At 39.2% G+C, this 12,762-nt stretch overlaps 1 protein-coding gene across 1 annotated transcript in view; it reads right to left on the reverse strand.

Moving 5' to 3' along the window:
• Positions 1 to 4,155: 4,155 nt before the first annotated feature.
• The window catches only part of ENPP3 (ectonucleotide pyrophosphatase/phosphodiesterase 3), a 66,599-nt gene continuing 57,992 nt past the window's right edge, over positions 4,156 to 12,762 (reverse strand). Inside the window, exons 21-25 of the mRNA XM_060753377.2 lie at positions 12,220 to 12,361; positions 10,237 to 10,314; positions 8,235 to 8,367; positions 6,857 to 7,013; positions 4,156 to 4,931 (exon numbers count right to left, since the gene is read on the reverse strand). Of these exons, the coding sequence (XP_060609360.2) occupies positions 4,758 to 4,931; positions 6,857 to 7,013; positions 8,235 to 8,367; positions 10,237 to 10,314; positions 12,220 to 12,361 (684 nt within the window). The 3' untranslated portion in view covers positions 4,156 to 4,757. The remainder of the gene's footprint in view (positions 4,932 to 6,856; positions 7,014 to 8,234; positions 8,368 to 10,236; positions 10,315 to 12,219; positions 12,362 to 12,762) is intronic.

The raw sequence follows: 12,762 nt of genomic DNA on the forward strand, positions 1-12,762 counted from the left end.
CAGAGTTCTGCACAGCTCAGAGAGTTTAAAAAGCAAAGAGGAATGTGGTCAATAACCACTTCCTACCATCAGCAGACCACAGCCCCATCACAAGAATAGCTTCATAAATTTGCCCCAGATGATCTGGCTTTGGCCCCAGATGATTTGGCTATGATATTTGGTCACCCTATTCATTTCCAGGGTTTGCTGGTTAGGCTGTTGTCTCCTCTTTCACTGCTCCATGTACATCCTTCCTGAATGTTTTGAGACCAGTCACAAGACAAACTTAGATTTCTGATTTTTAAAAAATGTTTTATGCAGCAAATGAAACAATATATCTACTACATTTAATCAAAATTGCAGTTCTTTGTTATTGCTATTATGTATGTATGCATTTATTTATTCCCTACTTTATCCCCCCAAAGGGGACTCAAAACGGCTTGACATAAAAGCATTAGTATACAATTAAAAATATGCAAATATACTAACATTTAAACAGAATTTAACACTGGTCTCAAAATACTTTTATAGACATAACTATCACAGCAGAGGAAGAGGAAGACATAAAATAGCATGCTTAGAGAAAGTATATTTAACTACACTTTTTTTTGGAAAAAAAAGTATAATTCAGCAGCTGTCAGACAATTACAGCACTCACTATTAATACATTGTAAACATAGCAATGTAGTTCCTGTTTATTCGAACTATAGCGGCCTCCCTGAAGACATAGATACAGTGTTTTTGAAAATGCAGAATTAAAAAAAAATACCGATAACCAAACTGAGTATTAACAGTCCATTTATGAGTATTGTGGCTGCGTTTTCTGAATAAACATGCATAGGATTCCTCAGAAACGTATTGTCATTCATCAGTTGTATGGTTCCTTATTCCTATGTGTATAAATGCCCTCCTTGAGAGCACTTGTGGGCTACATGACCCCCCCCCCCCCCCGGGCCATATTTGCAACCCCCCTTCATCATCTCAAATATGGCCCTGGGGGTCATGCAGCCTGCATTTGCCACCACAGTTCAGGTCACGCCCTCTCCAAAAGCCTCATCCCTTGCACCCAGAATAGGGAGACTCCACATCTCTAAAAAGTTACCAGAGGTACTGGAGATTTCTTGTTCTCCTTATTTTTGAATAGTTTCAGACTCCGCTCCTACTTTTGTACTTTATCACATGAAACTGCCATCCCATAACGTTCATGCAATGATCCAGTCAACTTATCAGGATGATCACTTCCAGTATACTACTTTGGTGGTTGTGCAGCAGCAACAAATCCATTGCTTTGTGGTCCCAGCTGGACTTCCTGTTTGGGTTGGGAATTCCATTCTCTCCCAATTTGCAAGCTTTGGAAACTTTAGCACAGCAGGTTAACTGCCCGCTGCAGTAATAAATCTTGCCAATTGAATGATTGATAGTTCAAAACCCGGGTCAGGGTGAGCTCCTGACCTTCAGCCCAGCTTCTGCCTAGCTAGCAAATAGAAAACAGCAATTGTGAGTAGATAAATAGGTGTTGCTTCGGTGGGGAGGTATTTAAAGGCACCCATAAAGAAATTCCAGAAAAATGCCAGCAATTTGATCAAAGAGGAAGTTTATGAAGAAAAGCTCTTCGGTAGGGAAGATGGAGAGACAGCACCCTCCCGTGGCTGAAACTGAGCACAGCCTTCAAGATGCCGAAGATGGGAAATCCTCTCTCTCTATACACACACACACACACACACCTCTATCAAGTTATCTGTCTTGTCATTGTATAATCGGCATTGAATGTTTATGTGTGTTCTGTGATCCGCTCCGAGTCACCTTTGGGGTGAGAAAGGTGGAATATAAATACTGTAAATAAATAAATTAAAAGGAACTTGTAATAAATTACCTGTAGTAATTGTGAAAAGGAATGGGAGAGAGCAGGACAATCATGCCCCGATGATACTTCTGTGCTGGCATGCAGATCAGGATCTTGTATCAAATAAATTGCAGTACCAATGAGGCCAGGTTTTTTTCCATCAATAGTAGAGGGCAGGTTAGTTGCAAAGAGACATTGAACAGGTAGTGGGTTGTGCACAGCATTGTGTGATAAATACCACCACCTACTTCTATGAGTTTGCCATCTCTGTGTAATAAAGTCTTTCATCTGAAGTAGTCTAATCAGTGCACTTGTTGAGACAACCTCTCATTTCCCCTGCCTTCTTTATGTCCCATTTTCATCTACTGTGTTTTATTTATTATTTATCATGTCAGAAGCAAACTGAGAACAGAGTTATAATGTATTTAAAAAACCACAAACAAATTCTTTAAAACACAGACTTACCTCTTCTTATTTGTTGTCTGTCAACTTCCAAGTAATTTCAATGGATGAAACTTAAAGAGTGTATTGCTGATATGGAATTCACCAGGGCCATTTATATCTTAAATTCTCCTTAGCAATCAACAGCATTCAATAGCTGAATATATACTGCACTGTGTAACTATATTGGCCGAGCTAATAGAAACTGAAGAGACTGCAATCCTCCTAGCCTTCCCCATCCAATAAGGCTCCCAACCAGTTTTAGATATGCCAATTTCCACACCATCTTTTGAGAAAGGAGAATCTTTTGTGCTCAATGCATGTTATCCCTGTAGGAAGTTCCTCCATTTCTCTCAACTTACTTATGTACTTCCCATGTTATTTTCCAGATCCCAGATATATGCTAAGGATTGAGATAGAAAGAGGATTGCTTGAGCAGTCACAGAAAGAGGGCCATCCACAAAGTTTCCATCTAGCTCATCTGAAACCCAGACATGTTGAGAGTCATTCAGAGTGACTAGACAGGCTTGTGGAATTTAGTAGGGAGGGTGTTTTGCCATGATGGTCAATGAATATAAACTTAGGAAAGCCCATGGTTTGCAAAAAGCACATAGAGAGTGCTAAATGTACCTGTGTCTGAAGAAATAGTTGTTTGGGCAATAATGCCACAGTCCAGAAAATGTGGAGTTTGGTCATTCCTGATGTCTGTCTGTCAACTAGTCAGTCAGCCATCTATCATCTATCCAAAGTAAGCAAATAGCAGTCTTTCTAAGTAAGAGTTCCTATTAACATATTTCATTAACTGGGCTCCATTACTGGGCATGGGAGTTGTCCTCCTCTTGTCTTCCTGAAACACATGACATCTTCTGAACGTCACTTGACCATCCACCAATAACACTTTTAAGATTCACTGGCAAACTTTGGTGGATGATTTAGATGATTTAGAAGTGACTTTATTATATGTTTGTTCATTTTTAGACCTGGAATATTTTTGAAGAACTCATCAAAAAAGCAAGACATAAATATAAGTAATGAATAAAGTAGCTTTTAAAGGGACAAGAAACACTTGAATGTGATGATAACTATTTGGGGTTCATGTTTTGGCAATGGTCAGGTTGTCAAAGTTAATCTATACAACATTCAAAGAAGTGATATATGAAAGATTATATACTATGTAACCTGCTGCTGGAGCCCCCGGTGGCACAGTTTGAATCCGAGAAGGTGGCTGAGCTCCCACTGTTAGCCCAGACTTCTACCAAACTAGCAGTTTGAAAACATACAAATGTGAGTAGACCAATAGATACCGCTCAAGTGGGAAGATAATGGTGCTCCATGCAGTCATGCCGGCCACATGACCTAGGAGGCGTCCGGCTCTTCGGCTTAAAAATGGAAATAAGCACCACCCCCAAAGCTGGATATGACTAGACTCAATGTCAAGGGGAAACTTTTACCTTTAACCTTCTGCTATTGTATAAGAAAATGCATTTTGATTTCAGGCATGTTAAAAAAGCAATTACAATATTCCAATTGTTTGATGTGGCTGGTTGTTTCTTTTCTGGAAACTCAGATTTTCTTTAGATTCAGCAGAGCACAGGCGCTTGGGTGTGATCCAACAAGCACCCTGACAGAATACACATCTAAGCCATCATATTTGTGCCATACCTGTGAAAGCTGCCCCCTCTTTTCCACTTCCTTCCTGGGTATGTTAGAGCAGCTAGAAAGTGGCTCATGGGTACATCTCCTTTCCTATGACCATTGATCAGATGCACAGCTTTGCCTGGGCACACTCGGCTGTCTTTACAAACCCCAGAAAGAAGGAACAGCTTCAGTCTCCAACATGAATTGCAGAATGATGATGACGTGATGATGCAAAGATGGAAACATGTACAGCATTTGTTATTCTTTGTAATTCCAGCTATCTTTATTATTTTATGAGCTTTTAAAATGTACAGCAGTCTTATGATCTTTGTGTCAGATTATATATGATAGTAGTTGTATGTGGTCAGAAGTCCTGGTATTATGAAACAGAGGAGGCAGGGGTGGGAAGGGAGAGGGAGAGAGGCAGGAATGAGGAAAGGACAAACTGGATGAAACTTGAAGAATGTAGGAATTTGGAAAGGACTTTTTCCTTTGAGAGAAGAATTTTCCTTCTGTCTTTGTTTATTTGTCTTAACCAGCTAATGATCAGAAATAGATGTATGAGTCCAATAGGTTTACTGAGCTAGCAAAGAGGGAGCTTTTTTGTTCTGGGTGTCTCCAGGTGACACTTTTATTGTGCAATTGTCTTCCACATTTATTCCACAGACATCATTATCTTCTACTTGTAAAACCTCCCATAGCTTCTGTTTTTTTTCTCTTGCCACAAAAATAAATTAAAGAGAAAAAGATGCAATGATTTGACAGTGTCTTTTGATTGATAGCATCAGCAGATACCTATCAAGAAGGACCCAAAATGTTGCTTTCAAGTAAACTACATGTGCACATGGACACACATTCAGTAAATTAGAGTTTCAAATGTTGGTAGAAATGTCTTCAGTTGCAGAATTTCAGGGAGAGGTTGATTTCTCTCTTGGTAAAAATCCAAACCTGTCAGAAGCTCTACATCACGGACCCGGGCTGTATGGGTTTGCATTCTCTCTTCAACCCACTGATGCTCCGGCAGATTTTCCTGATAAAGCAAATTAGCATGGAATTCAATCAAGTAAGTTTGAGAGTTGGGTAAAGGATTTGAGCTTATGGCTGCCCTTCATTACTTTTCTCAGGAAATTGCTGTAGTTCTGTAATGCAACATCGGAGCACTAGACCAACCACCATTGGTTATTGCTTTCATTCCCAGACTTTGCTTATTACTTCACAGGAATGAACAATGACTTCCATGTGAAAGGTGCAAGGAATATGCTATGAGTTATAGGAGACATCTATGTTAACCAAGTAATGTAGGATAAAAGTGGCAGAGGAGGCAGTGAATCAAATGTGCACCTAGTCACATGTAAAATGCATTAACCGGATCGAGGCCTGGGTAGTGCATTGGAGAGTTTGGCTTTGGCCCAGTTCCAGGATCTGTAGTATCCGCAGCTTAATGACCCTAGAAGATTCGGGGGGGGGGGGGGGGGGGACTCCACACACATGCACAAACACACAATGTGCATGTGTGGATTTCTGCAGTGCCTATCCCTTACTTTGTTTCACCATGTGACATGGTTTACACCTATGTGCATTGATTTGCATTATGGGGTTTCTTTTGAAGTATCCCATGACTTTTGATTATCTTGGTTTAAGGCCTGTAATACATGTTCCTGCATGTGCTTTCACTGTATGCCATTAAAGCACCACATCTTTGAGATGCCTTCAATCCATGCTAAGTGATCAGTGTAGATGTGCCCTTAGCCTGAACATTAAAGGAGCTCTACAAAGTTCTGGACAGGATTCAGCACTCTGAATTGCTCTTTTAAAGTTAAAGCTAAGGCCCCTTCTACACTGCCATATAAAATCCAGACTATCATCTTTGATAATCTGGATTATATGCAGTGTAGAAGGGTCCTAAATTATAGGACATATTTGCCAGCATAATACAATTAAGATGTTTTTCATCCTGTAATACAGGAATTTGTTTCTTGCAATGGTGAGACAACTGCACAGGATGGGGATTCCACATTCAATCATATTATCAGGAAAAATAAATCTTCTGCCAAGCATAGTTCATTAAAGTAGATGAACAACTATACTCAAACAAGGCAGGATCTAGGTCAAAATTTTGAATGAACAGCATAGACTGAGATCTAATTAGGAAACACCTAAATGTTTCATGGAAACTAAGGGTCTTTCCAAACAGGCCCTATATACCAGGATCTGATCCCAGGTTTTCTGCTTTAAACTGGATTATATGAGTCCGCACTGCCAGATAATCTGGGATAAACAGAAAACTTGGGATCAGTTCCTGGGATAAAGGGCCTGTCTGGAAAGACCTTAATTAGTAAGGCTATCCAGCAATAAAATGTCTTTTTTTTGTTATGAACATTTGCTTCACATAAGAAACACATACACAATCAGACTGTCAACTAGAAATCCATAGATTTCTATCTAACATTGCAAACTAACAGCTGTACATATGTACACCCAGAAGCAATAATATAACAAAACATATTTCTGAATAGGAAAATATAGGATTAAATTGTAAATTACAGTTTGTATGAGTTTGTTGTGGTGCTTGACTGCCTTCAAATGGTTTCTCTGACCATTAGCACCTCAAGGCAAATGTATCATAAGGTTTTCCTGGCAAAAAGGGGAGTTGCCTTTGCCTTTTACTGAGGCTGAAAGTGTATGACTTGTCCAAGGTCACCTCAGTAGGTTTCCATGGCCAAGCATGTATTTGAACATCACACCGGCTCTCCCTTACAAATTATTGTATTTAAAATTAAAATCCATTTTCAAATCACCATTACAGCATTTCAAATGAACGCAAAAGGAACAACTTATTGGTGTAAATCTTGTGTAATCTAATAATATTTTTATGTGGCCTTTTTTGGTAGCCAGACTTGTAGAAATTATAGAAGAAGGAGGAGGATTCCCTGATAGAAAAGTTGTCGTACTTACAGCACAGCTTTCAGAATTGTCAGGCCGATGAGGAAGAACAAAAGACAAGACCTTCAGTGAGCCCGGACAGTTCAGCGGCGTGTTAGTCTGATTCTCACAACTCGTCAGCACAACAAAATAATGGGTTGGGATGGGGATCTGCAGGCTGGTCATGTTTCTATAAAAGAGCATGGTTAAGAATTTTTACAAAAATTAAATTAACACCTCTTAGATCAATGAAGTTATTGTCTTTAATCTCATGTAAATAGTTCAAATTAATAGCTTGGATTCAAAGGTTCCAATCAGGATTCTACTGTGAGCAGGACAGAAGTAAGAACATTTACTTGTTGCTCTTTTCTTGTTGATCTTTCCATGTTGTTCTTTGTGCTAACTCAAAATGGATGAATGGATGAACAAATGGAAAATGAGATAGCACTCATTGGCTTGAAAAAATGTCATGAAGATGCATTCCAAGAGTTTTCTATCCCATAATATATGGGGTCATTCCTCTTTGAACTTTCGATTCAGTCAATGGACAGGGTTACCTTGCCATTACCAAGTTTGCACATATTTTGACATGTTTGCAAATGCTTGTAAACAGCACTATGTGGCTAAAAGAATATTAAAGTCCTGTGACTGGAAGGAAGCTCTGGTCTGTCATCTCATCCAACCTCCTACATTGTGGCAGAAATTCTTTTCCTCCCACCAAACCAATCCTTCAAAAATGTGGCATCAAGTTTGTCCAGAAAAGACAGCAAATCCAGGAATATCAATGCCACAAACCTTCAAGCTTACAATTTTCCTAGGCAAACTGTTCAAACTTACAAAGTTTCTTGCTTCCTTCATTGGATCAGTGTTTAGTACTATCCTCTGTAATTAAGTCACTTTTTGGTTTATGTTTTATTCTTCATCATTCAAAATGTACAACAGATTATCTGTGAGAGACCACATACATTTTGATTTACAACATGGATTCTTACTGCGTAGCATGAGGAGATAGAATACCTCATTACATCCCATGTTGTTTCAATACATCCGTAGAATATTTAATGGATTGAGTGTCTTGGATTGGTCATCCATAATGCCATTACTGGTGATTGTTGTTGTTTAACAACCCTTAAACCTTATCAACATTATTTTAAAGAGAATATTGTTTATTTGAGGGAAGAAAACCTTCTAATGGTAGACTCCTCCTTGTCCATATCTGATGTCAGGAATTCATTCTAGAATGGTCAAATGATCCCATCTCTCTCTTATATTATAGAAACTTTTATTTAGTTTGGTAGTATTGCTCGCTAAAAAGTTGGTGGATAATCATTTGGAAATCTCTCAAGGCTCACTGGAGGAAGTTAAAAGACTTAAATTTAAAGATACATATATTTCCTAACATCTTACTTACTGTGCAATAATATCCAATGAATCAAAATGTCCATCAGCATTATAATCAAAAATAGGCCCACTGATCACATTCAGTCCATTCCTCTCCGCAACATATTTTGGAAGTAAAGTATTATGGAAATAGTCCCATAATCCTGTGGTTAAGAGCAGAGAGTAATAACAACAGCAACAACAACAACAACAACAACAACAACAACTTTATTTTTATACCCCTCCTCCATCTCCCCAAAGGGACTCAGGGCTAGACCCAACAATACAGTTTAAACGTAACACATTAAAATGTAAAATAAAAATATAAAACCAAACAAAATAAAAACAACAACATTATAATAAAATATAAAACAATGATCAAACCAACAACCAATAGCAAAGTTAAATGTTTCATCGCAAGTGGGTGGACTGTTGCCACAACAAGACACAGTTAGGGTGAGTTTCCCTTACAATCAGTTGCAGTGACCAATTCCTGCTTGTGTTTGGTACATTGTCAAGTGATGAGAATATTTCTCAGCATCTCTTCACAAAAAACAAGTCCTTTTTTACTTCTTCTTTAATTCTTGAGTACCTTGAAGAACACTTTGAAAACCTCTGATTTCCTCAGTACAGATTGTAACTGTTCAGCACATAGCTACAGCAGCCAAATCATGACTAGGAAAATATAGCCTGAGCCTCAACTCTCCAGTCACTTCATGTGGGGAAAGGAGCTCCTCTCCTCATTGGCCATTCATGGGGAAAGAACTGGCAAGGAGCCTGCTGAGTGCAGAATTACAAAACTCCTTCAGCCAGACAGGATCAGTCAGTTTCCTGCTGAGCAAAATTTTCTTTTATATATAAAAGGAGAGATGCTACTAAAGATCAAACAACAAGGGATTACTAATAGTTAAGAAGATGGGATGTGGGAGATCACACACTTTTTCCTACATGGGTTTTGAATCAAAATGCACTACCAATTCCAAAGACTCGTTGCCAAACAATGAGTTTCCAAGCAGCCACTCCTATTCCTCCTCTTTCCTACAAGTGAAGTTCCCAGCTTGAGAAGTCAGAAGGCTTCATGTTCTATTGTCAGGATTTGGGGGGGGGGGGGGTTCCTCCTTTCTACCTTCCCCTCATTGGTTATCTAGAACAGTGGTCCTCAACCCAGGTTCCCCAGATGTTTGTGGCCTTCAACTCCCAGAAATCCTAACAGCTGGTAAATTGCCTGGGATTTCTGGGAGTTATGGACCAAAAACATCTGGGGACCCCAGGTTGAGAACCACTGATCTAGAAGATGGGCACTATTTGCAAGGGAAATTTCCCCCTAAAGAAGGAGAATTGCAAGTAAGGCAAGGTGATCATTTTAGAAATCAAATTGAGATTGCTTTACATTAGACATAAGATTCTTTACTCCAGACAGAACATCCAAGGAAGTATTTAGCAACAGGAAAATCTCAGAAAGGCCTACTCACATATTAAACTTTTAAAAAGAGAGCCCCCAATACCCTGTGTGACATAGGAATTGCCTGTTGTTTTTCCAATTCAAAAAAGCATTTTAGATGAAGTAAATACTTCCTTGACATCCAAGACCAACCTGATGAAATAAACACTGCACCACCTGGGGAACAGGCAGGTTGTGTCTCTCTCCTTGCAAAGACAGGCCAGCCAAAGGTGCCATTAGAACTGAGATGGATAACCACCCGTTCTTGCCATTGGAACTATGTGTTAAAGTTGATGGGATTTGCAGTCCAAAAACATCTACAAAGACACGTGTTATCTAGTCCTGCATTCTAACAGTATACAATAGTTTGTTTATCTCTTAGCCACACAAGACAACAGATGTGAATGCAACACCTTGGTGGCTGCTATCCACCGGCTTTGATGTAAGTTGAGTTCACTCTGTTTTACTCTGAACTTTAAAGGACCAAAGTAGCTTCAGAACTCTGAATACTATTTTAAAGGTCAGGGTAAACCCATAGCCACCAATCACCACAATTCAGAATGAAGAGTAGGTCGATATGATCAGAACTTACTTTGAAATTCTTTATACATGGGGACAATATTGCTGGTAAGTAAAGCATCATATTGTTCCAAATTAGATGAATTGAAGTCTGTGGGAGATAAAATATATATACTCAGGGTGGTGTGTAGTCAAAATTATGTATTATTTTAAAACTGACACACTTTAATTCAAAAGAGTACAAACAATGAAGTATCACTTAAATATTATTTCTTAGAAATCCTTCCTATGATTTTAGCAACGTAGCATGTCATGAAATCAATAAAGAGATAACAGATGGAGCTGTAACAAAATATTGCAAAAAGGAGTTGTGTTTCAACTCCAAAAGCTAGCTATAAGCTACACTTTGGCCTGATCTCTCAGTTTCATGCACATCTGGGAAGGAACCCCATGTTTCAGATCCATAAAATATGTACAACATTAACATGAGACATATGATGCCACATCATGCCTTTTTTTCTGGGACCAATTCTTGCTCTTCCAGTTCACTGAAATGAGATCACAGGAAGCTTCCTGGCATCATCAAGATAGGAGATGAGAGCTTTATACCAATTGGTTCTGGCTCTGTGGCAAAGCAACAATCTCAATCTTACAATATGATCCAATTGTGCCATCATGCTAAAGCATTTATGTAGATATCCAGGGCCCTTGTTTAACAAAATGGTCAGGATGGCCCCTGAATACAACAGGGCAGAATTAGCATATATTGAAATTAAAAAAATAGTGTCAGGAGTGACTTGAGAAACTGCAAGTCACTTCTGGTGTGAGAGAATTGGCCGTCTGCAAGGACATTGCCCAGGGGATGTCCGGATGTTTGATATTTTACCATCCTTGTGGGAGACTTCTCTAATGTCCCTGCATGGGGAGCTGGAGCTTACAGTTCAACCTGCTCTCCCTGAATTCAAACTGCTGACCTGTCAGTCACCAGCCCTGCTGGCACAAGGGTTTAACCCATTGCACTACCGGGGGTTCCTGTTGAAGTAAATATAGCTATACACATTTGCCATCTTACAAAAGGAATAAAGAGAATAATCAGGTCTATTTTCTAACTTTCCTAATGCAACATTGGTCAAATGGATTCAATAGGTAATGCTGAATCATCCTAAGAACTAATTCAAAGCTTGGATTTATTTATTTATTTATTTATTTATTTATTTATTTTGTGGATAGCATTCAAAGACATGCCCGTGCTAGTCTGGAATATCAGTACGCATCTGAAGAAGTAGGCTGTGTTAGCAAAAGCTTAAGTTACATGTACTTTCTCTTGGTTTCAAGGGACTATAATATCTCTCTGCATAAGTTTTATGGAGTACAACTCCAACCTACAGGACTTTTTGATGTTACCTTTGGTGTTACCTTTGAATAAAATTTTCCCATCTGTGAAATAAATATTCCACAAGACAGGTGTTGGACTCATTGGGAGGGCTACTTTCATATATCTTTATTCACTATAGCTCTAAAACTATCAAATAAAAGTATTTTGAAATAAGGAAGAGGTAGCAGATTTGTTTTCTGCTGCCTTGGAGATTAGTACTTGGAGCAAATTACAGGAAAGGAAATTCCACTTGAACTTTAGGAATAACTTCCTGATCACAGGAGTTATTCAATAGCTGAACTCACTGCCTCTGAGTGTGATGGAAGCTCCTTCTTTGGAGGCTTTTTAAAAAAAAAAGCTGGATGGCCATCTGCCAGGGGTGCTTTGATTGTGCTTTTCCTGCATGGCAGGGATTGGACTAGATGGGCCATATGGTCTCCTCCAACTCTATGATTCTATGATTCTATGTCCTTAAGGACTCCATGGTCCGGTACTATAAAATGTGGCAACTGCCATAAAACTTTTTTATTTTTTAAAAAAATGCCTTGCTTCTTCCTTCCCTTGAACGCTAACACACTTATCCCAAGTGGGCTGTTCTAGTGCTGGGTATATGTTTAAATGCTTGGCCACATCCAGATGATTAAAATGCTATGCCCTTTCTATATAAAGAGTGCTACAAACTGGGAGGGTAGAGGAAGCCGTGGGTGATGTTGTTCAGGTCTGGCTGGTAGTTGGAGCAGTTTTGGCTCTGAGCTGCAGGGATTCGAACATCAGGCCGCAGACAGTCTGGAGCAGTGGGAGGGAGAGAAGGTGCATTGGCCGGCTGGAGGAGAAAAAGGGGAAGAGACAGAGTAGCATTACGCCCACAGCTGTGGCTAACCTGAAGTTTTGCAACTTCCTAGCTGAGCTTTCATTGATTCTTTCTTTTCCTATTTTGATAATGAATCATGACAGTGTTAAAAATAGAATGGATGCAAGACACATCACAGCTTGTTTATTCCTTGAATCTTCAGTTTTTGTAAAATGTGTAGCTGAAGAAGGGAGAAAGGAAGGAATCTCGTCCTGATACACAGTTGTATGATCAAAGCAGCTGCCCCAAGAGATCAAACAACACTTGATCCTTGTGGTTTTCTCAAAACCAAAATATGCCAAAGTTTAACTAACAAGTTAAAATGGATGATTCATGCCAGGACCTCAGAGATTACTTGGTTTTGTAATGCATAC

The sequence above is a fragment of the Anolis sagrei genome, chromosome 1 (genome assembly GCF_037176765.1).
Source record: "Anolis sagrei isolate rAnoSag1 chromosome 1, rAnoSag1.mat, whole genome shotgun sequence".
In the NCBI taxonomy this organism is placed as follows: Eukaryota; Metazoa; Chordata; class Lepidosauria; order Squamata; family Dactyloidae; genus Anolis; species Anolis sagrei.